Source organism: Anolis sagrei, chromosome 3 (assembly GCF_037176765.1).
Source record: "Anolis sagrei isolate rAnoSag1 chromosome 3, rAnoSag1.mat, whole genome shotgun sequence".
NCBI lineage: Eukaryota > Metazoa > Chordata > Lepidosauria > Squamata > Dactyloidae > Anolis > Anolis sagrei.
In genome coordinates, this window is record NC_090023.1 from 27,649,706 (window position 1) to 27,675,374 (window position 25,669).

A 25,669-nucleotide genomic window follows, 5' to 3' on the forward strand; every position below is an offset into this window, starting at 1 on the left:
TACAACTTGTAGTCTTCCACTGTATATATATGTTAAAGAGTTTGAATTCCATATGACAGTGTCCTGTACCGCATAGAAACTAGTTCCCATTTTTTTCTCTACATCTAAAAGACATGGGAGGAGAAATTTACCAGCTGTCCAGTTAAACAGAGTAAATTGAAAGACCCTTTAAAAGTAAATTAATTGTACATTTAATGTGGTATGTAATGCTATCTGAGTCTTTCTGGATCTGGTGTCTACCTAGAGCATTGCTTTTGACAGCCGACATGCTGTTCCTCCTCCGGCATATACATGAAAAACATCACAAAGTAGTTTTCTTCTAGGAAATGTTTGAGGGAAAGTTGGTAGGGTGTAATTCCCTCCTTTTATTTTTTCAGTCTTGATCAGTGTTTCATTTCAGTTTTTTTTTTTAGCAGCTGCATGGCGTCTAAAGCCTACTTTAAACAGTGCACCTCTAAGCAGGGGAGAAATTGTGTCCTCGGGGCATTATACTGGGACAAAAGGGCACAACATGTTTATTTATTCAAAGCATTAGTTCCCAACCTTTTTTTGACCACTTTGCCCAGGAACCACCCTCCAACATTAGTACCAAAGGGGTTGCGAATCGGTTTTTGGTGAACTTTACATTCAGTTTGGTTATTTTGGGTGCTGATTCAGAAAAGTGCATTGGATATACCACATCAACTCTAGTTTCTGATACTGAACATATGCCATCCAGTAGCCACCATTGGCTCGCTTGCAGAAAACCATATTTCATAATCTAGAGCTGATGCCTTCCGACATTCTCGTTGTCCCAGCACTATAACAAGGTTTCACAAGACCAGTCGCTCTGGTTGCTGTGTGGTTTCAAGACAACAGTGTAGGAATGTGAGACTGTGGACCATATTTTTGTTCTTGTGGATCACTGGTGGTCCATGGACCACATGTTGGGAACCACTGATTTAAACTACGTCACATTTTTCCCCTGACCTGGGACCCAAGGTGGTTTACAGCAAGGTTAAGATAAATATAACTAAAACCTGATAAAAAGTTAAATACAATTAAATTAATTACTTTTAAATCAGTTTGAAATACTATAAAATTGGATATGGAATTGACTGGAATGATAATACGGCTATTCATACCGGGGTTTGTTTGTTTTTTACTGTTTAATGAATGTTTTACTATTGTTTTAATTGTTATTATATTGCTCTGTTATTTGTAGTGGCATTGTATTGCTGCCAAATGTAAGCCGTCCTGAGTCCCCGTTCGGGGTTGAGAAGGAACAAGATAGAAATACCGGAAATTAAATAAATAAATATAAATAAATAAAATGATTGATTATAAAAATGGAGCACAACACACTCCATTTAAAGATCTTTCTACATAAGTTGATGAGCAAATAAGTTTAAATAAGTTATTGACATTTTCATATTCACATTTTATCCAAAAAGACTCCCAAAGAGGTAATCCAACAGGCCCTGCCCTCATGCTTAGTTACAAAATATAACTAGTGAACATTTCCCTGATTTGGATATATAGTGGGAAATATGGGTGATTAATCTAGAAAATCTTTAGTAGTCATATAAGGAATAATGATTTGTAATGGGATATCTTAGTTAAGTTGGACCGTTAAGTACTTTCTTATATCAAAAATGTTTTTCAGATTTCCTTTAAAAATAATGTTTTATATATTTCTTCTTTTTGCCATTAGAGAACCTAATGATGAAGTTATTATGGATGAAGAACAAGATACTTTAGAATATATGGTGTGTGAAGATTTATGTATGGTTGTAAGGAAACCTGATTTACGTATAGATGCACAACTTAGTGGTATAAGTAAGCTAGCATTGCAGTGTTCCCTGAAGGACATAGTTCCCCAGGATTCAGTAAGTGAGAAATTTCTTCATTGATTTGCTTTATTTATTTATTTATTTGCTGTATTTGTATACTGCCTTTCTCAGCCAATAGGCGACTCAAGGCGCTTTCCAAAAAATCAGTACATATAAAAACATAATACAGATTAAAACATTAAACAGTATAAAACACCACAAAAGCAATAAAAACAACATCATTAGCGTCTCATTATTATCAAGCATTGTCCAGTTCCATTGTCAAATCGTTCGATTTCCTATATTAGCTACTCTGCATTTGTAAACGCTTGCTCGAACAGCCATGTTTTAACTTGCCTCTGAAACGTTAAGAGGGTGGGAGCAGATCTAATCTCCCTAGGGAGGGTGTTGCATAGCCGAGAGGCCACCACTGAGGAGGCCCTGTCTCTCGTCCCCGCCAAATGTACTTGAGACAAAGGCGGGACCGAGAGCAAGGCCTCCCCAGACGATCTTAGAGTCCTTGATGGCTTGTAAGGGGAGACACGTTCGGACAGATAAGTTGGGTCAGAACCGTTTAGGGCTTTATAGGCCAAAGTCAGCACTTTGAATTGGGCCCGGTAGGAAACCGGCAGCCAGTGGAGGGGGTACTTCGAATGCACTTTTCCTGCTTCTTGGCAGGGGGTTGGACTGGATGGCCCATGAGGTCTCTTCCAGCTCTAGGATTCTATGATTCTACTAAGATGTTTTAATTCTATGAGTTAATGTTTGTTTATGCCTCATGTTTTCATATGGTTTTTAATTCATAGTGATATGTTATTGTTTGGCATTGAATTTTGCCATTATTATGTTGGACACTGCTTTAAGTCCCCCCAGGGGTGAGAAAAAGCAGTATAGAAAGGCAGTAAATCTAGCTGGCTGGCTGGAGTTACACTTAAAAATGTACCTGTTCTGACTTGCAACCAAATCTTGTTCATAACTTGGGATTCCTTGTGCTCATAGAATGGTAGACAGCCCATGACCGTTGTTCTCTGGAGGGTATTGAACCAAGTTGGTAGGAATTAATTTTAGAAATCTGAAATTTGAGTATATTGAAACTGAATTTATAGAAACAACCCTAATGACATATTTTCATGCAGCTTATGGTTTTTGCTCGTACCTGAATTTAATTTTTCTTTTAAAGTCTAAATGAGTTCAGACTACAAACTCACTTGATTATGATCAGTCTGTGAAGAGGCATCTGTTAATCTCTTCAAAAAACTTCTTGTCTTTGTGTGTACTTTTTCCTGTCCTCTTAATTATTTTGGAGAACTATATATATTTCACATTCTTGATAGCAGTGCTTGTTTGGGTAGCTGGCTAGTTTAGCCAGCTCCAGTCCTTTGAAATGAATTTGGATCCATAATGATTCAGTAAGGACATAAGGACATCCTAACAGTGCAATGAAGTATATACCCAAGAGAGGAAATTAGAAGATGGATTTACAAAAAGTGAATTTTGGGTGTTCTGATTATGCTCACCCTCCTGTATTGTTAATTTGCTACTCACTTGCCGAAGCACTGACTGACTATAAAGAAAATGCGACTATTGTACGTATTGCAGTATTGCCTTGTTGCTTGTGAGATTTTCTGTGCTGTGATTGGGTACTTTATTTAAAAAGTAGTCATAGAATCTCCTAGATTGCTTAAATTGTTGAAATTCTGAACTAATTTCTTTTGCTTATCCATAACAGAATGAAGGTTGGACAAAAGCAGCAAGAACAGAATTTCTAAAAATGATCAATAACAAATCTGTTTTAATGAAAGTATTCAGAGAACAGGATGGCGTGCTTATTGTAGATCTGATGAAACCTGCGGCGATCAAGATAAATAGTGACATGCCTGTATCCCTCAGAGATGCTCTAGTATTTATGGAGTTAGCAACGTATGTAATTAAAAACCGTTAAAATATTAAAAATTAACAAATGCTGTTACCTTAAACATATTTAAAAGTAAATACTGAGCCCTTCCCCAAATTGGGATGTGGCAGCTTACAAGTTAAAATGAATGCAACCTTACAGTCCATGTGTTGTCTTCATATCTTCATTGTGGTCTCTGCATCACACATATGTGACATTTGCTGCAAAAATGAAAAATGAATGCAACCCTATACTCCATGTATTGTTTTCATATCTTCATAGTGGTCTCTGCATCACACATATGTGACATTTGCTGTGTAGAGCAGCTTGTCAGACCCTTCTAGATAGCTTAGTTTTGGTAGCAACCCTGCCCCCCTCTTTCCAGGTGCCTATTATCAGTTCTATTTCCCCAGTGTTTTATTGTTCATGACAGTGGCAACATCTTTCAGAGAAACTCTTGACTTAGCTTGCTTTCTTGTTTCAGTTATCTCTCTTATATTTGCTGGAGATCCTCCTTGTCCAGTGATCACAACATGCTTCCTCTAGTTACATGAGTCCTATAACATTCAAATGTGTAATATCTGCCATTGTTTTGCAAGGCAAGCATTTAGGAATGGAACAGACAGATTTAGGTTTCTCCTCCAGGAAACAGTCCATGCTATCCATCTCTTTCATGATCATGACAATGGCCCACACAGATTTTTGTTTAAGGAGAACCCTGAGACGACCTAATACAATCAGCCCATGCAACCCCTGTCTCTCACTACACTTGTTCATCAATGCACTAGTGCTTCTTTTGGATCTAATCCCTCTTATTGACTTCTGGCAAGTCAGTACTGGATTTTTTTAAAGATTGTGAAACTAGTAGTACTGTTGGCATGACTCCTATTATCAGTTTTACTCTCAGTCATTCTCAAGGATCCCTGGTATTGCAACTAGTATTGTGCAGATGATCATCCTTAAGTTCCTGTGACTCCAGACACTAGGGTCTTGCAGATCCCACGCTAATAGTTCTTCATGTTACTACAGTACTGCTTACCACCCTTTGGCTTCTTTTGCAGTGTAGCTCACCTACTTTCGAGTGTCACCATGTCACTGCAGCTCCACCACTGAGGGCACCAACTGACTTCTCCAGTTGGAATGATGTCTCAGGAGAAAATAGACCTAGTTGAATTGACATCTCGCCATTGATAGTTTTTCAGATGGGGAATATACATACTCCTACAGCTCATTTTACCTTGATGAGTTTATAGACCAGGTTTTGTGAATGGCAAGTGCCCTGGAGCTAGAGATTTGTCAGATTACAAACATTGCTGGCGGCCTGGTCTTTAGAGATGTGCAAAAGCAGGTAATGTCAGCTGCACACCTACTTTTTCTCCCTGCACACCAGCTAGTAAAGAAGGGGAAAAGATTTATGGGGTTGGAAGGAAACTTTACTCTTCCCTGTCTTTGATAGTGCTTTTATGGGCACCTACCAGTGCTATCTCATTTTTTGAAAACCTTCCTGGTGAACATAAGCAGGTGGTCACTACTCTTCAGGAAGAGGCCTCATCCTTGGTCATTGGGTCTGGTGATGAGCTGATTTTGCAGATAAGCTGTTGGCTCATATGGAGATCTGTAGAATTTCGTTACACATGCTTATCTCCAATGGCTTGAGCAGTCATAGAAGATCTTCCATTTGACAATGTCCGACTCTTCCATGCTATACTGACACCAATCTTGAAAACACAGAAATTATGAACAGTAACAAACACAAACTGGATTCTTTTACAAAGTACCCTGTTGGAGGCCTCCCACATCTTTTTGCTGCCAGTCAGTCCTTAGTTCTCTTGATCCAAGAGACACTCCATCTTCCCTCAGTCTAATGTGAACCTGAGGAAACAGCAGCATCCCAAGACTCAACAACACTCTAAATCAGCAGATGTTCAAGGATGAAGAGTTTGATGCATCCTGGGAGCAGCATTGACATCTCAGTGTTAGAGATTTCTATCCCCAATGCTTGTCCAGAATACTATTCTGTCTCTACCCGATGCCAGTCTCAATACTTTTCACCCATTTCAGGACAGTCTGAACCGTTTTATAGCACTGTCGTCACCACAAATACTTAGGTTCTCAGCTTCATACACTGTGACTACACCAGGCATGGTCTACCGGCTGTTAGGAATTGTGGGAGTTGAAGTCCAAAACACCTGGAGGGCTGAAGTTTGCCCATGCCTGGATTACACCATAGAATTTGATTCCTTTTCTCCAGTTGTAAGAGTGTGTTGTACTCCTCTATCATTATCTCTCGAGGAAATTCACTCTCTCTTAGCAAAAGGCACCAGACTCTCCAGGGCACTGAATCTTGCCATTCCGCAACCCACTAAGGCTGTAGAAGACCCATGCTTTACTTCATCAGAACAGCAACGTCCTATGTCGACTGTGCTGCCCACTTTACCTTATCTTTTACAAATTCTAAAGACAGGGTGTTTCTCCAGCCCTGGTTCCAGCCACGCCAAAGCGAGCTGAGAACCTTTACCGTATTGACCTCACGGCAGCTTCATGGCTTGCCAAACTGCCCAAGGCCAACTCAGTTGTTACAGACACTCAACCCAAACCGGTTCAAAGGAACCAAGCTTCTCCCTCAGACAAAGAAGGAAAGAAACTAGATGCCATGGCAAAAAAAGTTTTATTCCTCTGCCTGCTTATTTGATCGAATGGCACATTATGGAGTGTACATGAGTGTATACCAGACATTCATGTGGAACAAAATCTCTCCTTATCTTGATTTATTGCCGTTGGCTGACCAGGCTATAGCTAAGGCCTTTGCTCAGGAGGCACTCCTTCTCTCTAAGCTCCAAAAAGACCTGTCAAAAAATACAGCTGACACATCCGGCAAACTTATTGCCGGGGCAGTAGCCCTGAGACGTCATGCCTGGCTCAGGGCATCCACCCGCACATTGATTGAAGATCTTCCTATGGATGAAACAGGATTGTCTAAGCCAGAAACAGACTCCCAACTAAAACACTCATGAAATGAAGCAAGCCGTCAATAAGTACGACCAACAACCCTACCAACAACGCCAGCGATGGGGAAACTACTAGCAGTACCCCATTACCACCGGGGCTGCTACTACCCTCATTCCTACCGAGGGAAACAGCGCCCTCACCCTTCTTCTGCAACCACCGGGAAACCCCCTGTTCCCTTTAAGGGTCGGTATCGTGGCTCAAAACCACCAGATAACAAAAACCGGCGGTTTTAGCCCTCCTCCCTCCTCCACAACCGACCCACAACCCCCCTCCCCACCCCCAACATCACATCCACCTCATTCTTATATCTCAATATACTCCACCCATTTTTACCTGCCTGGCAGTCTATAACCAATGATAACTGGGTCCTCCGCATAATAGAAGAAGGCTATGCCATTGAATTTGACTCTTTTCCTCCACTGGGGAGAGTCTTACCAACCCAGTCCTCCCCCGTGCTCTGGGAAGAAATTTTTTCTCTCTTACACAAAGGGGCCATTTCACCCATACATCCTGACCTATCCCACACCTGCTTTTCCCCCCGCTACTTAATAGATAAAAGGGACGGAGGCCAACGCCCCATCTTGGACCTCCGAGGCGTCAACTAATTTATTTCGCTTCGCAAATTTCGCATGGTCACACTAGCCAACATCCTTCCCTTTATCAAGGGTGGAGCATGGCTCGCTAAGGTGGATCTCAAAGATGCTTATTTTCACATCTTGATTAGACAAAGCCACCGCAGGTACCTCTGCTTTGCATTGGACAATCATATTTTCTCCTCCGTTTTATCTTTTGGCCTCTCATCGGCCCCAAGGGTTTTCACAAAATGCATGGCTGTTGTGGCAACACACCTACGCCAAAACGGCGTGACAGTCTTTCCATACATAGATGATTGGCTTTTTGTTCAGATTCTCATTCCCAGCTCTTCTCAGACATTTCCTACACTTTGTCTCTCTTGCAGGAACTCGGACTTGTCATAAACTATGACAAATCTCATCTTATACCAACCCAGCGCATCCACTTCATAGGTGCTCTGACAGACTCCATATCCCAATGGGCTTACCTGCCAGAAGACCGTTTTTCCAACATCTGCCAAGCCATCAACAATCTCTATTCATCAGGCCGGTCCTCTGCTTGGGCTATCCAGTCCATACTTGGCCATATGGCTTCCACCACAAACGTGACTCCCTTCGCCCGACTTCGCCTCCGTCCACTTCAGTCCTGGTTCCTCAGAGTCTTCAATCCCATTCACGATCCCCAATCCATGATCCTCTGCCCCCCCCCCGGTCCTCCACTCCCTGCTATGGTGGACAAAGGAATCCAATGTGTGCTCAGGTCTCCCATTCACACACCCCCGACCATCGCTGTCGCTAACGACAGACACATCTTCTCTCGGCTGGGGCGCACACCTCCAAGACCTGACGATCAGTGGCCGCTGGTCTCACTTGGAACTACAACTTCACATCAACGCAGTGGAGCTACTGGCAATGGGAAAAGCCTTTCGGGCCTTCGCTCACCTGGTTTCCAACCGCACAATCCAGATAGTCACAGGCAACACGTTGGTAAAGTTCTACCTCAACAAACAAGGGGGAACTCACTCCCCGACCCTCCTTTCCATATCAACCGGGATTTGGGAGTGGTGCATTCAAAGAAACATATTCCTTGTTGCAATCCACCTTCCCGGCAAAGACAACACCCTAGCAGACTCCCTGAGCAGGACCCCAACCACGGCCCACGAATGGCACCTACACCCCAGAGAGTTCAATATTCTGGCTCGTCACGGGCCGTCCACAAGTGGACATGTTTGCTTCTCCAGACAACACACAATGCCCAGTCTTCTGCGCAAGGCTCCACCCTTGCGCATCCCCAGGCTGTCTAGGAGACGCCTTTCTTTTTCAATGGTCCCAAGGATTCCTTTACATGTTTCCCCCCTTGCCTCTACTCTCCAGAGTAGTAGCGAAGGTCATCACAGACAAAACCAATTGCATCTTAATAGCTCTGTGGTGACCCAGACAACCATGGTTTGCCCCCCTCCTCCACGCATCACGGAGAACCTTTCTTCGCCTGAGGGCCACCCCAGATCTCCTCACCATACAAAAAGGGCTAATCTGCCACCCAGATCTCCCAACCCTCCGCCTCACGGCGTGGAGGATCAAGCCATGAGCTGCCTCTCCGAGGCCGCACGGCTCATAATACAGTCGGCTCAAAAAGCCTCCACTAAGAAATCTTATACTTATAAGTGGTCAAGATTTAAGTCTTTCACTCAGACCCTGGGCTTTGAACCCATGTCAGCCCCGGTGCATATTGTCTTAGACTTCCTCGTTCACCTCTCCTCCTTAGGTTTTTCCCTATCCTCTATTAAGTGCTACCTTGCACTACCTCCTGGTATAGGAGAAAATCGGGACTGCCGTCCCTATTTCAAGACCCCTTAATACAGTTATTTGTTAAAGGTTATAAAAATGTTCATCCCCCCAGTTCCCCCCCCCTCCCCCAACCTGGAGCCTTGAGCTTGTACTGTCTCGGCTCTCAAAAAACCCCTTTGAACCAATGTCCTCCTGTGACATCTCCCATCTTTCCTGGAAAACGGCGTTTCTAGTTGCTATCACTTCCGCGAGAAGGGCTAGTGAACTTGCCGCACTCCGTTCATATCCCCCCTTTATTAGGTTTCACGAAGATAAGGTGGTCCTTCGGACTGATGTTACCTTCCTACCCAAAGTTGTTTCCAAGTTTCATATGTCCCAAGATATTACTCCCCCTGCCTTCTTTCCCAAACCTTCCACTCCCCTGGAAATTGCTCTCCACTCTGGATGTTAAGAGAGCCCTCTTTTTTTACATATCCCAAGATATTACTCTCCCTGCCTTCTTTCCCAAACCTTCCACTCCCCTGGAAATTGCTCTCCACTCTCTGGATGTTAAGAGAGCCCTCTCTTTTTACATATCCAGGACTGCCTCCTATAGAAAATCCCCGAGACTTTTTCTCAAATACAGAAAAGACACCCTGGGTTCCCCAGTGACGTCCTAAAGGCTATCATCATGGATAGTATCCACAATCCGCTTGGCCTACCAGTTGGCAAACAAAGAACCTCCAACTATCTGTAAACGTAGTTCTTCGAGTGATAGTCTGTGAAATTCACCCATCCTCCCCTCTTATGTCATGCCTCTTTTCCTGGCTGCTGTCTGGCGGCAAGAAACTGGTGCGAAGCTCCGCCTTCCATCTTATATTCACTTGGGAGGGTGGGCGGGACTCCCGCCAAAACTCTTTTATGGCTAGAATATTCCGAAATCACTGTGCATGTGCAGAGAAATCCATTAGTGCGAATTTCACAGACTATCACTCTAAGAAATACTTTACAGGTAAGCAACCCATATTTTAAATCCTTCTGCCACATTTTTTCAGTGCTATACTGTAGCCAAAATTCTGTGTCCATTAAATCATAGAGTATTCAATTATTCCATCTTCCATTACTGTTTTCAATTATTTTATTTTTATTTATCACGTCAGGGGCAACCAGACCATTGTATTACATTTCTAACAGAACAAAACAAACAAACTGACAAAACACAAAGTTTGCAAGCTTGGTAGTTGATTAAATGTCCTTGTACATTTACAGACCATAAACATAACAAAGCTAGAAAGGTAGATATTACTCCAACGTTCCTTTAGTGACACTTCACAGGTTGGTCTCATCTTCAATCCTGCCCCCTAAAAGAAGCTCATAACACATCTTTCAGGTGAAATTTCAGTCCTCAGTGGCATCTACATGGATCTCATAAATAAATTGTTACATACCAATTTCCTTTTGGAGGAGAATGCTGGTAATTAAGAGCATGCAAAAGGGTTGTGATGGGATAGCATACACTGTTTTCCTCATTTTTATCATCCTAACAATCCTGTGAATATTTGAGTCTGAGAGTCAGTGATTGGGTCGCTCAATGAGGTTTATGATGGAGTAGGAATTTGAACTTGAGCTTTGTCAGTTCTAGGTACCACACAGTACGCACTAAACCATGTTGGAAATGTTATGTGGGAGTGGAAAGGAGGGCACAAAGGCAAAGGAGGTTACACTGTTCCCTGGTGAAGTCACATGTGATAGTTTTAATATATATAGTTCTATAAATTAATAAATCGGCTGTGTAACATTTAAAATTCAGCTCTGCAAACCAGACTGTTGACTATCTCATAGAATTCATGGAAGTCACTGAGAAGTGAACCAATCGCCTGTGGAACTTATCTCAAATGCTGATTTTTGTTAATTTGGGAATGTGTTGGAATATGTGTTGAGCTTCAGCACTAAATTGCTAGCACTAATTTGAAAAAATTCTTAGAATTTTCTTGAAAAATTTATTCTGGACTCATTTCTCACTAGATTTCGCCCTCAGTTTTTTGATCAGTCTGAAAGTACTGTACCACTGCAGTACTGTCTACCTCTGATGCCAGAAGCAAATTCAGCATTTTCAGTTGTTGTCAGTTACATTAATAATCCTGGTGACTTTTACATTCAAATGGTAAGTATACAGATTTTTTTAAATGTCACTATTGTAAGGTACTTTTTGAAAAGCTTAAGCTTCTTAAAAAGGGAGATGTATGCCTGGAAATTTCTGATAATATGGGTCATTACAGTATAGATGGATAAAATATACTTCATGATAATATGTTTTAATCCTGGTTTTAACTGCTAGCAAATAAAGTTTTATCCATTATCGATGGTGTCCTTGAAAGAATGTATGACCTATATACAAAGAACTGTAGGCATGTAACATAAACAATGAGTGAAAAACAGAACTTAAGGGGAAAAAATGGAATAGAATAGAGAGTTGTTAAGAAGGCACGGTGATTGAAAACCTGAATAGAACACCTCAGTTTTGTTTAAAGTACTATTTAACCTACATGTTAAAGAGGTCTCCTTATATAAGTTCATTTATGCCATGTTGAAGTGACTGGACTGACCTTGAAGGAGCTGGGGGTGTTGACGGCTGACAGGGAGCTCTGGCGTGGGCTGGTCCATGAGGTCACAAAGAGTCGGAGACGACTGAACGAATGAACAACAATGCCATGTTTCCTCTTAGTAGTCATCTACAATTCTCTTTCCCAAAGCAGCCTTTATCAAATGTTTTTTCATATCTTCTGTTTGCACACTGCAACCTGACCTCAATAGTACTTGCTAGTTACTTGTTTCATGTGCTTTCATCCATATCTTCTCAAATGCCTTTCAATATGAAATGTTAATTTGTTGAAATGCTAATGCTAACTAAATGTTAAACATCCATAGAAATTAATATTGTTTTCATTGTAATAGCTGGAACAGGGTCCAGAATTTGCAGCATTTCTGAGCAAACTTGACGAACAATATAAATGTGAAGATGGAGTTGACTTAGAAATCCTCTGTCCCGTTCAAGGTCAGCCATGTGTAGCAAAATTTGAAGATGGAGTATGGTACAGAGCACAGGTAGTTGGTAAGTAACTGCAGCATTTAGTTAGTCTGGAAGTTTTGTTCTGCTCTTCACAAAAAATAAAATACATACTGAAGTGATGATACAAGAATAAAAAACAAAAAATTCCTTAAATTACAGTGTAACAAGTAAAAGCAATAAATATTTGGGTAGTATACGTAGTTAGCCTTTTTAAATCTCTTTGTAATTCTATGGCTTTATATACTATCAGTATGAGTTCTAATGTATTGTGTTCAGATGCAGAAGAGTGGGGGTTTTACTGCATATTCCAACTTGAGCAGAGGGGGACATCACCATTGGCTGCAGAACACATCTAGGACAGTGGTTCTCAACCTGTGGATCCCCAGGTGTTTTGGCCTACAACTCCCAGAAATCCCAGCCAGTTTACTAGCTGTTAGGATTTCTGGCAGTTGTAGGCCAAAACATCTGGGGACCAAAAGGTTGAGAACCACTGGTCTAGGATCCTTAATTGAGAGGAGTTGCAATATCATAAAGCTGGAAGGGACCACATGGGCCATCCAGTCCAGCCCCCTGCCATGCAGGAAAAGCACAATCAGAGTATCCCTGACAGATGGCCATCCGGCCTCTGTTTAAAAGTCTTCAAGGAAGGAGCTTCTACCAAACTCCAAGGCAGGGAGTTCCACTGCTGAACAGAGGGCCAGGTCACAATCCCCCAGACTGTTGGGGGGGGGGCGGATTATAATTTGAAAAAAACATGAATGAATTCCTATGCACACTGCACATATCTTATCTGTAGTGCAAAAATACTCAAAAACAATACAATAATTAAAATGGCGAACAATTTTAACAAATATATTTATTTTTAACAAGTATTTCAATGGGAAATGTGGACCTGCTTTTGGCTGATGAGATAGGGTTGTTGTTGATGATGATGTGTGCTTTCAAGCAGTTTCAGACTTAGGTTGACCCTGAGCAAGGGCCAGGTAAATGACCTTGGAGGGCTGTATCCGGCCCTCAGGCCTTAGTTTGAGGACCCCTGCTCTAGATACTATACTCCTTTTGATGCAGCCCAAAATCCCATTGGCTTTTTAGCTGCTGCATCACACTGTTAGCTCATGTTCAACTTGTTGTCCACAAAGCTCAAAGATCTTTTTCAAATAATAATAACAACAACAACTTCATTTTTGTATCCTGCCACCATCTCCTCGAAGGGAGTCTGGGCAGCTTACATGAGAACAACCCCATATAAGCCAACACATTGACTGTTATTGAGCCTGATATCACCCATCCTGTATGTTTGTATTTCATTTTTATGCCGAAGTGTAGTATCTTACATTTGTCCCTGTTGACTTCATTTTGTTAGTTTTGGTCCAGATCTCTAATCTGTTAAGGTAGTTTTGAAATGTGATCCTGTCCTTTGGAGTATTAGCCGTCCCTCCTAATTTGGTGTCATCTGCAAACTTGATAAGCATGCCCTCTAAACTTTCATCTAAGTCATTATTAAAGATGTTAAACAGAACCAGACCCAGGCCCGAACCCTGCGGCACTCCCCTAGTTTCTTTTTGCTCATTAGCAACATTATCAAGCAGAATGCATTGCGAAAAACATGCATGCAAGTAAGATACATGACTATACATCCAATGAAATAAAAACAGTATATCCAGGACATGAGATTGGTTATAAATGTGAATTTCTGCCTAATGAACATTGCATCGCATTGAGGCATGTTAACAAGAACCATGGTACAATGGCTGAACTTCTGACTAATCTCTCCTTTCCCTAAGTCAAGAAATACTAAACTCCAAATACTGCTCCAAAAATCATGAAGCTTGTTAAAAGCGAAAAACCACCAGGATTTTTCGTCATCCAACAAAAACAATTCTAGATGAATAGGATACATTTCCATATTCAATCTCAGTTCTTTCTTATTACTTTCTAAAGGTTTGTTAGGCCATCAAAAAGTGGAAGTTAAATACGTTGACTTTGGCAATACTGCTAAAATAAATGTGAAAGAAATGCGTAAAATAAAAGATGACTTTTTAGCCCTTCCAGAAAAAGTAAGTTCAAACTACTTATATCAATAGAATTTTTTTAATAAAATGTATCTGACAAAGGGTTGGTTTCATAGATTGCAAATGCTTATAAATCTACACATGTTGAATTCCTATGATGACCATTTTTATAGTTTCTATTTCCATGATATTGTAAATGTAACCCAGAGTTTAATATGTGTTGATTATATATTGCAGTTGTAACTCAGGCTTCAATATATAGCAGTATACATGAGTTATATTTCTTTAGAAGGTCTTCCTCCATGGACAACCTAAGTGAATTGCATTAATGGTACATGTATAGGACTGGAGAAGTTGCTGTTAATCAGAGTATGGATTGAAACAGGCATGATCCTTCTTTAAAATGAGGGGTTGGGGATACTTTGCAATTTTTCAGTTAATAGGCCACTCCCTTTACATGGTTCCCTAAGCTTTTCAACTTGTCCAGAAAGACAAATTAAGCATCAGCACTCCACTTAGCTGCTCTTAAAGTACAATATGACTTTTACTCACTGGAGTCACATTCATGAACCTATCATAGAACAGCAAGCCCTATTGGTTAAAATAATAGTTTTGTCATGTTTCGTTGTTTTAACGGGTCCTCTGCTCCTATCTTCTGCAAATATGAAGGGCTGACTGTATAGTAATTTACTTTATGGTGGCAAAGGCTCTGGAAGTAATTAGCCACTAGTTGTAGTTGCTGCTAAAATGATGCAACCTTCGTGCTCCCCCATGTAAAAATATGGCTTGCAGCAGGCTAAACAGGCTTTGCCTGCTGAGAACTAATGTGATGAGTTCTGTCATGCTATTTCTATGCAATATCCCAGAGAGACTAATCTGATGTAAGAGAGGAAGAATGGTCAGACTGGTGAACAAGAGTAACCAACAAGACAGAAGCACTTCAGTTTAGATTACTTTGTTCCTCTCTTGTCTAAATCAAACTTCAACCTCTATCTGGCCAATCAGACATAGATTTCACAAATCTTGAGTATGTAAACAAAAATTCTCTGGTCCAATAAAAAATGGGATATTACTTATCCTTTACCTGAAGCACCGAGTGACCAATTCCAGATGTCTCTCTTTACCATCCCATTGCATCAGTATGCTTGTAGGCAATTTCCTTAATCGTCAGGTGTTGGTAAGCCGTTCATTCTTTAGTTATACACTTTTTGACATATTCACTCTCATACTGTTTCACTTTTATCTTGTTTTCATAACAACAATCAGACTTCAAGGACTTACATTTTTCAAAATATGAAGCAATTAGTGCTTGGTCTGTGGGTCTCAGTTACAGGTAGTTCTATAATTGAATTTAGACAGTGTTTATAAATATGACAGTTCTATAATTGAGTTTAGACAATGTAGGCCTGATAGTTGCTTGATAAGAAACAGTTGGGATCTCTGTGTACAAGCAGTCCGCAAGTTACAAACATCCGACGTACAAACTATTCATAACAATGGAGGTAAGACAACAGGAAATGAGAGAAATCTACTCATTTGGGAGGGAAATTCACTCCTGAAAGTGAATAGTGGGGAAAAAGTGTCTCCACTGAAGCTTTATCACCCATCTTTGTTTCCACAACAAGCACAATATTTCAAAATCCAGTTATCACAGGGATGGAAAGTAAGGTGAAATCTTCTGAACAGGGGCACAGACAGCAAAACAAACATCACAGCTATCAAATTTTAAAAACATGGCTAAAGTTACACTTAAAAAACGTACCTGTTCCAACTTATAAATAAATTCAGCTTAAGAACAAAACTACAAAACCTATCTTTTTACATAACTCTTAAGATTCCCTTGAAGAAAGAGTGCATGCTTTTTTTATATACATTAGATAACTCAGCCAGTTTATATTTTATAATTCAGGCAATTAGGTGCAAGTTGGCTCATATTGCACCATTTGAACAAAACGAATGGAGTAGTAAATCAAAGGACAGATTGGAAGAACTGACTGAAGATAAATGTATGCTCTGTTTTGTTACTGGTAAGCATTCTCTTGTCTATAATTTATTAGATATTGAATAAGCAGATGAGGTCACTTGCTCTATGACTGAAGAATAAATTTGTTTGATTTCTATCTTGCTTTTCATTTAAAATTGGGATGCAGAGTGACAAGATTAAAAAATGATATATTATTGTACTAATAGGCAAATGGTGCTATCCATCTTTTGAGACTGGACCTTTACAACTTTCTATATCCACATCACACGACTGTTGTAGTGGCAAGTGAAACAAGCATTCTGTATAAGAACTTGAGCCTTCTCGTGGGTTTAGTGCATTTCAGAAAAAAATGGAAAAATCCTGTTTTGTTAAATTGACCTTTAGATAATCTTTCATTGGTCAACATTTCCAGCTCATTTGTTTTCTTAGATAATTTACATTTAAATATCTCATCTCATTATAGAGAAATCTCAGGATGATGTACTTTTAGTTGAGCTCTATGACAGCAAGTGTATATCCCCAGAACAGTCGCATAGTGTTAACAGCCTCTTGGTTAAAGAAGACCTGGCAACTTCTATAGCAAGGTAAATATGCTGTTTTGTTTGTTTCTCACAATAGTGGTACCTTAGGGCAGGAGTGACCGCAATGCAGCTTTCAGGGTTGATTTTGTGACCATAAAAGTCCCTTAGTAGATAACGTGTTCCAAAGTTACTGAGGAATTAATGCCTTATGTCTAAATGTACACTTAGGGTAAAAAGCATACAATATAAAGCAAGACAACATTCTCATAAAACACTTCTCTTAAAAACCTACAATTCTGAAAGCTTGACAGAATATTTGCTTGCCGCTGGAATTATAACAGGGCAAGTAAGTGCCACTCTAGTCTCTCTCTTGGGAGGGATTTCCAGAGTCTAGGCACAGCTATTGAAACGGCTCTCTCATGTTTACAGTAATTGTACAGGTGGTGGAAATTGAAATAAATGTCCAGAGTGTGACCAGCAACATGAGTGGGGTCAGGTACTATTTGTGACAAACCCATAGTTGTCACGAAGGCTGTGATATCCTGAGAGAGTGGAAGTAGATAGAAAAGCATTTTAAATGAACCTATTATATTCTCCATAGCAACACCAAAGAGACCACCAAACCTCGTAATGAAGTATGGGATCCTTCTTTTGAAGATATCTTAAAAACAGAAATAGACGTATTAACATGTGAAAATGAAGACGTGTCACAGGTTAAGGATGTGGAATTAGTCTGTGGCAAAGAACTGCAAGCAAGAATTAGTCATGTTATATCCCCAAGCAGGATCTTTGTGAATTTTGTGTCATCAGAACAGATTCTAAAAAGGTGAGAGAATGTGAAACTTTAGTTACTTTCTCAGTGAAAACATGAGAACTATATCACTGAATCATAATTCCTGCCCTAGCATTGTGTAGCTTGCCATAATTTGTGTGGGTAGTTTAACATGTGTTGTTTGGCATGGCAAGAACATAAAGACCTTTTGCGATCCATTCCTCCTCACCCTGAATAATGATTGGTAATGCCATTACTGTCACTGTAGTTTCTCTTCTTACTTTCAGGGGGCAAATTATTTTCTACGAACATCTTACATCCTCTTCCTCCCCCCAATTTTAGGCAATTTTCTTTCTTTTTAAGATAGATTTTTCCCTAAAAAGTAGACAAAAGCTATCAATGTAGTAAGCAGTATAATTAATACTAAAAACTTTTTGGAATGCTTATGATGAAAAATTAATTTGTTGGAGAGAGATTTGCATTTATATAACTTTTTAGATCTCTGGCAAAGAGAAATCAAGTAATCCTCCCAAGCTGCATGCTTAAAGAGTAGTATAATGGTTCTGATTCTTACAATCATAGGTTTCATATGAGATGTTCTTAAACTAACACAATATTGTCATGTTTCCTGTACATACAAGTTTTGTAATCATGTGACTACCTTCTTACGTGTGTGTGTGTGTTTGTTTGTATGTGTGTGCCTTCAGTTGACTGTCAACTTGCGGTGACCCCATGAATTTCATAGGTTTTCTCAGATAAGGAATGCTCAGAGGTGGTTTTGCCAGGTCTTTCATCTGAAATATAGCCTACACTCTCTGATATTCATTGACAATCTCATCCAAGAACTAATTAGACCAAGAACCCCACTATCCTCTTATCCTTTGTTTCTACAAACACAGATTATTTTTCAGAACAGTACTTAAGATTTCTATCTCATGACCTTTCTTGGTTTTCTAAAATGTTAGTTTACAGGAAAGGATGACTGCTACTTACGTTGAGTCTAAGAGTGAAACAATCCAGTGGACACTTGATATGCCTTGTGCTGCTTATGTACAGGAACTGGATCAGTGGCATAGAAGCCGAATTAGCAAGATTGCTTCTGAAGAAATCATGGAGGTAAATATATTCAGAAAATTCTCTAAATGTTCTTGAACAGGCCAGGGTCATTTTGCTCATGGTGAGTGGGAGCTACCCAAGTTACCCATTCAGGGATAAACACAAGGAGTAGTTAAGCCATGAATCCTGATAATAGTGAGCAATCTGTCCTCACAAAGTCAAACAGCAGAATCCTCATAGAAAAAGTAGTAGCAGCAGGATTTGGGTGCCCCAAGTTTTTGAGAGGCACACCTTTCCATTGGGGGAGAAATCTTTATGGACATGAACATTTCACAACCAGCTCATGAGATCTGAGCATGCATTGTGATCATATTTATACCATTGGGAGGGTGAACAGAGCTGCCACCTTTTTTACAGCAATTCTAGAAGTTTCCAAACAGGCACTCATTGCACAAATTGTGTGATTCACAGTTTCTACAAGGAAGAATGAACCTCTGAAGTGACTATCGCTGCCTGTATATATGGTGGGAATGGGTTAATCTTTGCAGATTATTGTGGAAATGTTTCCAATGAATCTCCTTGTTGTAAGACACTAGTGGTGTTGGCAAAAAGTTGTTTTAGTCAACCAATAATGTTTCCTCTGAAGGCATTAACTGGATTACTTTGCTATTTCATTATTTTCTCTAGAGAGCAAAGATTATAAGACCAGGATCCCCATTCAGTAGCTATGAAATAGATGGGACTTTGAAATGACGTTTCCCTAGTCTTAGCAGTTGGTGCAGAGGGGGTTATCTGTTATAGAAATTAACTTGTTCTCAAATCCAGGTATTGCTGTTTTGCATGTGTACTTTAAAGCTCAAATCAAACATACAGAAATTAGAATGCATGTGAGCTTCTGTCGACTTATGATAACAGCTTTTGAAGAATATAGTCTATATTTCCTACATACAACTGGGTCATATAACTTGTGTAAAAACCATTTTCTACCCTCTCCTCCCCTTAGCAATTTCTTTAGGGTCCTGAACATATTACACAGAGGCCATGTGATCTTGCTATTGGAGTGTGCTGTGTGTGTTTTCGGGAGCAAAGGGAATAATATCTAACTGATCAATGTATCCTTCATCTCTGGAAGGCATGTCCTGAATTGAATTCATTGTCCTTTGTAGGTGTTTCTCATTGACCTTGGTATAGTAAAAAATGTGAACATTGAGTATTTAAGAAAACTTAACGATGATCTGAAGAAACCCACACCTTTAGCAGTGGAGTGCTCATTAATTGACATAAGGTAATTTCCCCATTAAATATAGTTCAACACATGACAGACTCTTATACTGTCTGTTCTTTACTTAACAATCTTTCCAGTGTTCTTTATTTGACTCTTAATGTCATGGCATTTCTCCATTTATTATAAGTAGAAACAAACATGGGGTAATTTTTAAAATATCTAGTGTGTGTGTGTGTTATGACACAAAATCCCCTGCAAGAATAATATAAATGTGGCCCTCCATATTTGCAGGTTTCACATTCAAGGAATTGGGTTAGTATGTTCTTTTTAGAAATTGACTCAATTGTCTACTTCCACCATAAAGTTGCATTGAAAGATCTAGAGCAGTGGTTCTCAACCTGTGGATCCCCAGATGTTTTAACCTTCAACTCCTAGAAAACCCTAACAGCTGGTAAACTGGGAGTTGTAGGCCAAAACACCTGGGGACCCACAGGTTGAGAACGACTGATCTAGCAGTTCCTAAAGAGAATACCTCCCAAGGCATTTGCTGGTCCTCCTTGTGGGTTTATGGCAAACTTCTGGCAGACGTTGATGATAGGGCTACGCTGGAGGGTCTACAAATTCAAATTCCTAGGGAGGTGTTATCTCAGATCCCCCACTCCCCTGGTTTTCTGTTTTTGCAAGGGGTCCTGCACCCCTAGCCCCAGCAGATGTGGAGAGCTGACTGTAAACAGCTGTGTGAAAGCATATTATTTAACTGTGAGAGTACTTACTTCCGCATTATATTTACTTTTTTTAGACCAGCTGGTGGGACGGAGCAGTGGACAGCAACAGCATGTGATGTTCTTGCCCGTTACTTAACAGGAGCTGTGGTGAACCTAATAATACAGGTTTGAAGTTGTAGAAGTAAACATTTAATGTATTAGTAGGCCAAGTTATTTTTTGGAAAGAACTAGTAACTTCTCAGTATCGAATCACAGAATATCAGATATTAAAGCATGTTTGGGCCCCTAGAATTCTACTTTGGAATTGAGAACCTTGTGTATAATGTAAGGCATACCAGGATTTGCTCATTTTGAACTGAGACTTGAACAGTCCATTCACCCAGGAAACCCATTGGGTGATCTTGGGCCAGTCATGCTTTCTCCTATGCTGTGTCCCAGGTTTTTTTAAGAGTCTAAACTGAGAAGGAGGTCTGTTTGTAATGTTTTGAGTTTGGGGGCAGGGGGCGGGGAGAAGAAATAGTACTGACACATTTCTTTGCAATTCGGCCATGTGACGTTTTGAATGGTAGACCCATTCACAAATATATTGAAAGAGAAGCAAATGATAGACTCATAGAGTTGGAAGAGACCTCATGGGCCATCCAGTCCAACTGCATTCAAAGCACCCCTGACAGATGATGCTGTTTTTTAGATGCTAGCACCAGTACAAATTACTGTTTCAGCTACCAGCACATCATAGAAAGTTGATGTACAGAATACTGACAAGAAAACTTGTTTGTCCCAGGAGAATAGTTCTTCACCATTACCTGTGAAAATAATCAACAAAAATGGAGGGCTGTGTACTGACATCTCAGAATACATGATTAAGGAAGGCCTGGCACTTAGGGAAAAAAGGTAGGCAGATCCTTAAATTGCAGGGATTCACATTTATTTATTGAAGTTACCCTTCTTTCCTAATTCTTGAACATAAAATATAAACTATATCTGACCCAAGGCAGATTTTGTGCCCCTAAATCAATCTAGGGCTGCAAAGACTGCCAAAATTGCAAATAAATAAATAAATAAATAATAAACCAAAAAGAAAGGCAGAGAGGGTGAACCCAAACAAAATCGACTACAAATTTGATTTTGGTTTTTTAAATACTAAACAGTGTTGGGAACCCATGCAGTTGTTGTGAAAGCTCAATTGCCATTCTCAGACCGGCAATTCGTCTTTTATTTGTTGACTGGTAAAAGTGACATCTAGCAATTCTAGAGGGGCGAAGGGCAGAAAAACAAACAGGGACCATGTGAATTAACTCCCACTCTTTGTATTGATTGAGTATTGATAGGGACCTGCCTATCTTCATGATCGCATCTTTCCCTACTAATCCACATGGGGGCTCGGGGAGGCCCTTCTCTCGCTCCCACCACTGTCTCAAGTGCAGTTGGTAGGGATGAGGGAGAGGGCCTTCTCGAAGGTGGCCCCTGGCTCTGGAACTCTCTCCCCAGGGAGATTAGACTGGCACACACCCTGTCCACTTTTCATAAGGACCTTAAAACGTGGATGTTCCACTGTGTCTATGATTAAACAGTTCACCTGTTAAACAAGCCCTCAATTTGTAATTTTCTATCAGCCCCTGCACTTTACCACTATCCACTGCCCTATAGACCTGGTGTTCAAATGACAAATGATATTACCCTTCTAGCTCTAATTATTATTGGCTCTTTCACTTTTCCACCAGTCCCTGTCTGGAAACTATTTCACAAGCTCCTAGCCCTCCAAGCTCAGTATTCCTTACTGTTCAGGCTATTGATTGTTTTATGATGTTTTGTTATGTTTTATGATGTGTTTATTTTAATTTATTTTTTATTTTTATTTTATTGCCTTGTGTTCTTAATCTATGTTTGCCCCCATGTAAGCCACCTCGAGCCCCTTCAGGGAAATTGAGGCGGAGTATAAAAATAAAGTTACCATTATCATTATTATTATATTGAGAAATGGAAGAATGAATTCTGGAAACTAAGAAACGTAACTGAGGAACTTGTGCTATTCAAGAAAAAATTACTGTATATACTCGAGTATAAGCTGACCCGAATATAAGCCAAGGCACCTAATTTTACCATAAAAAAACGGGAAAATATATAGACTCGAGTGTAAGCTGATAGTGGGAAATGCATCCGCTACTGGTAAATTTCAAAATAAAAAGAGATTACCAATAAAATTGCATTAATTGAGGCATCAGTAGCTTAAATGTTTTTGAATATTTACATAAAACTGTAATTTAAGATAAGACTGCCCAACTCTGATTAAACTGTTATTCTAACTTTCTTCAATGTAAATGTGCTTCCGTGTCCTTCCAATAATAATAGAATCTAAAATAATAAATGTAATAATAACAGTAATAATAGACTAAAATAATGGAAATATAATAATAACAGTAATAATAGAGTAAAATAATAAATATAATGATAACAATAATAATAAAGTTAAATGATAAATTTAGTAATAATAGAGTAAAATAATAAATGTAATAATAACAATAATAATGAAGTTAAATTATAAATGTAATAATAATAGAGGAAAATAATAAATGTAATCATCATAATAATAATAAAGTTAAATTATAAATTTAATAATAATAGAGTAAAATAATACATGTAATAATAATAATAACAATAATAATAACAACAACAACAACAGAGTAAAATAATAAATGACCTTGACTCGAGTATAAGCTGAGGGGGGTTTTCTCAGCCTAAAAAAGGGCTGAAAAATTAGGCTTATACTCGAGTATATACAGTAATTAGGCAACTTTGGGTTAAAAATAAAATTTGTTTGATTGCATTTGATACGATTTTTTCATCTCCTGACTTGCTTTCTGTTAATCCTTGGTTAGAGCACTGAAATCTGATGCAAGTACAGCATCTTCTGCTGACCTAAATAAAATGACACTCCAGCAAGAAAAAAAAGACACAGGTGGCTTCCTTACAGAAACAGACAGTCCTGCAGTGCCTTCTGAACCAGAGAAAAGCATTACTTCTTCAATTTGTAAAAAAGAAGATGCAGAAGAACTTGTGGCTCATCCCGTGATCATTGAGGCCTACAAGCCACCAGCTGTCCCAAGTTTGGACAACTTCAGTGCTATAGTTAGCAGTGTTTCAGACGATGGAACTATTTTTGTGATTCCAAAGTCACAAGGTAAAATATAAACATGGTAATAGAACAATGATATTTCGTTAAAGGTATGCTATGTACTTCAGTCTAGATTGGGACTCAAGGCAGTTTACAAATTATAATGATTGCCATGTTGCTAAAAACATGCAAAAGGACAACATTAAAATAGATTTAAACTATTAACAATATTAACAAATATCTATGATCCGGCGGGGGTTAATAAATCTTTAAATTCTCCTTTGTGTTTTCTTTAGAAGAACAGCTAAACAAATTGATGGATGATATTCAGAGTAACTTCAAATCCTTAGGCCTCCTGGAACCCTACAATTGGAAAGTAGGAGAGGCTTGTGTTGTCAGAGCAGCAGATACTTTGTGGTATCGAGGTGAAGTGAGAGAAATTGGTGGTGGAATCATCAGGGTAAGATGACTTTTGGTGAAGGACTATTTCCTCTTTTGCATTTGTGTGCACTGGTGCCTTTTTATCCCTTTTGAACATACTCCTAATTAGAAGTGAGGCATCTTCCTTAACTCCGATTTGTGATATTCATACACATAAATAATTTCTGATCTTCCCCTCCTACATTACATTTCTTCCCAAACACTGGTAAATGAAGCTAAGAAAACATTAGAATGAATTGTTCAAAGAATGCTTTATGTTTGTAAAGTTCTTTTACCATCATAGTTTAGAAACTCTGTAGATGAAAAAAAGGAAATCCACTTGGGCAAAAGTGGAAAAAAATATGTAGCCTACCAATTTTTGCATCTCCTGGGGAATCTATATTAAATATAGACAGAAAGGTGACATTTGGGACTCTTGAAAACCTTGACTGGTCACGATTCTCTGATAAAATAAGATTTTAACAATCCCATTGGGGGTTTTGTGAAATTAGAAATTGACTTCAAAGTTCTTTCATTTTTGTTCTTACGAGATGTTACATTCCATGGAGGGCCCTGGGAATAACAGTCCTCTCAGAGCATGACCATTCCAGCTGCAATGAGGACATAATACAGCAATTCATAAGGCCTCCTGGGAATATCTTGTTAATCTGTTGTTTTGTAATCCACCTTGGATTTCACTCTGGGAGAAAGGTGGCTTTTTTGGTATTAGATAACAATGGAAGAAGGCGAAGATGCAAGATGTTTAAAATGCCCCTGTTCTATATCCTTACAGACTGGAGCATTTTTAACATCTTGCATCCCCTATACTATGCTGTTTTGCACTATCCCAGGCCCAGTCCTCTTTATACCCCAATCATTCCCATCTTAGTATTTCTGGTTCTACTTCGTACTGTCTGTGAAATGCGCACATATGGGTTTATCCCCGCGCATGCGCAGCAAATTCGGACATTATAAGCTCATTAAAAGAATTTTACCCAAACTCCGCCCATCCTCCCAGTCATATAATAGGCTCCATGGGCGGAGCTACCTAGTTCCTCTTTCCGCGCCAGCAGCAAAGACAGGGACATCGCTCTCTCTTCAACTATTGACTTTATCCTTATTGACCTCGGACTTCTTGACTATTCTCCTCTCTCCAATCCCTGACTCGGAATCCAGATAAGACTATGGCTTCTTCTTCCTCCTTTTTTAAAAAATGCTCCGCTTGCGGAGCGAACCTCCCTGAGGCGGATAAACATTCTAAATGCCTCCTGTGCTTGGGCGAATCGCACAACCGCCAAACGTGCGAGATCTGCAGGGCTTTTACCACCAGAGCCCAAAAAAGCAGAGATTCACGCTTAAAAGCTCGCCTTTACGAGCAGGCTTTAGCTCCAGATGATCCCCGCCCTTCCCAGCCTGGAGACCAGTCCCTTCCCCAACAGGAGGCACAGTCTGCCCAAACCCCTCCCACCCAGGAGGAAAATACGCCGCGGCTTCGCTCCCAGCTGCAGAACCGCCGCAGAAGAAAACAATCTTCAAAGCAGCCTTCCCAGCGCCCAAAACAAAAACCTAGAGACAAACAAGATAAAACTCAGGGACGGCAACTCACTGGCAGTCAGCCCTTGAGCCCTCCCACACTAGAGCTCTCGGCTCAGCCGCTTCAGCTGCTTCAAACGGGGCGAGACCAACCCTCCCCCTTCCTGGAGATTGAAAACCCTC

The 25,669-nt window shown here is 39.9% G+C and overlaps 1 protein-coding gene across 1 annotated transcript in view; it reads left to right on the plus strand.

The window, feature by feature from the left end:
* The window catches only part of RNF17 (ring finger protein 17), a 67,839-nt gene that overhangs the window by 23,174 nt on the left and 18,996 nt on the right, over window positions 1–25,669 (plus strand). The window contains exons 14-27 of the mRNA XM_060770980.2: window positions 1,694–1,868; window positions 3,541–3,731; window positions 11,079–11,217; window positions 12,009–12,165; window positions 14,065–14,180; window positions 16,045–16,162; window positions 16,583–16,703; window positions 17,242–17,466; window positions 18,378–18,528; window positions 19,635–19,753; window positions 20,493–20,583; window positions 21,203–21,312; window positions 23,298–23,599; window positions 23,830–23,993. Of these exons, the coding sequence (XP_060626963.2) occupies window positions 1,694–1,868; window positions 3,541–3,731; window positions 11,079–11,217; window positions 12,009–12,165; window positions 14,065–14,180; window positions 16,045–16,162; window positions 16,583–16,703; window positions 17,242–17,466; window positions 18,378–18,528; window positions 19,635–19,753; window positions 20,493–20,583; window positions 21,203–21,312; window positions 23,298–23,599; window positions 23,830–23,993 (2,179 nt within the window). The remainder of the gene's footprint in view (window positions 1–1,693; window positions 1,869–3,540; window positions 3,732–11,078; window positions 11,218–12,008; window positions 12,166–14,064; window positions 14,181–16,044; window positions 16,163–16,582; window positions 16,704–17,241; window positions 17,467–18,377; window positions 18,529–19,634; window positions 19,754–20,492; window positions 20,584–21,202; window positions 21,313–23,297; window positions 23,600–23,829; window positions 23,994–25,669) is intronic.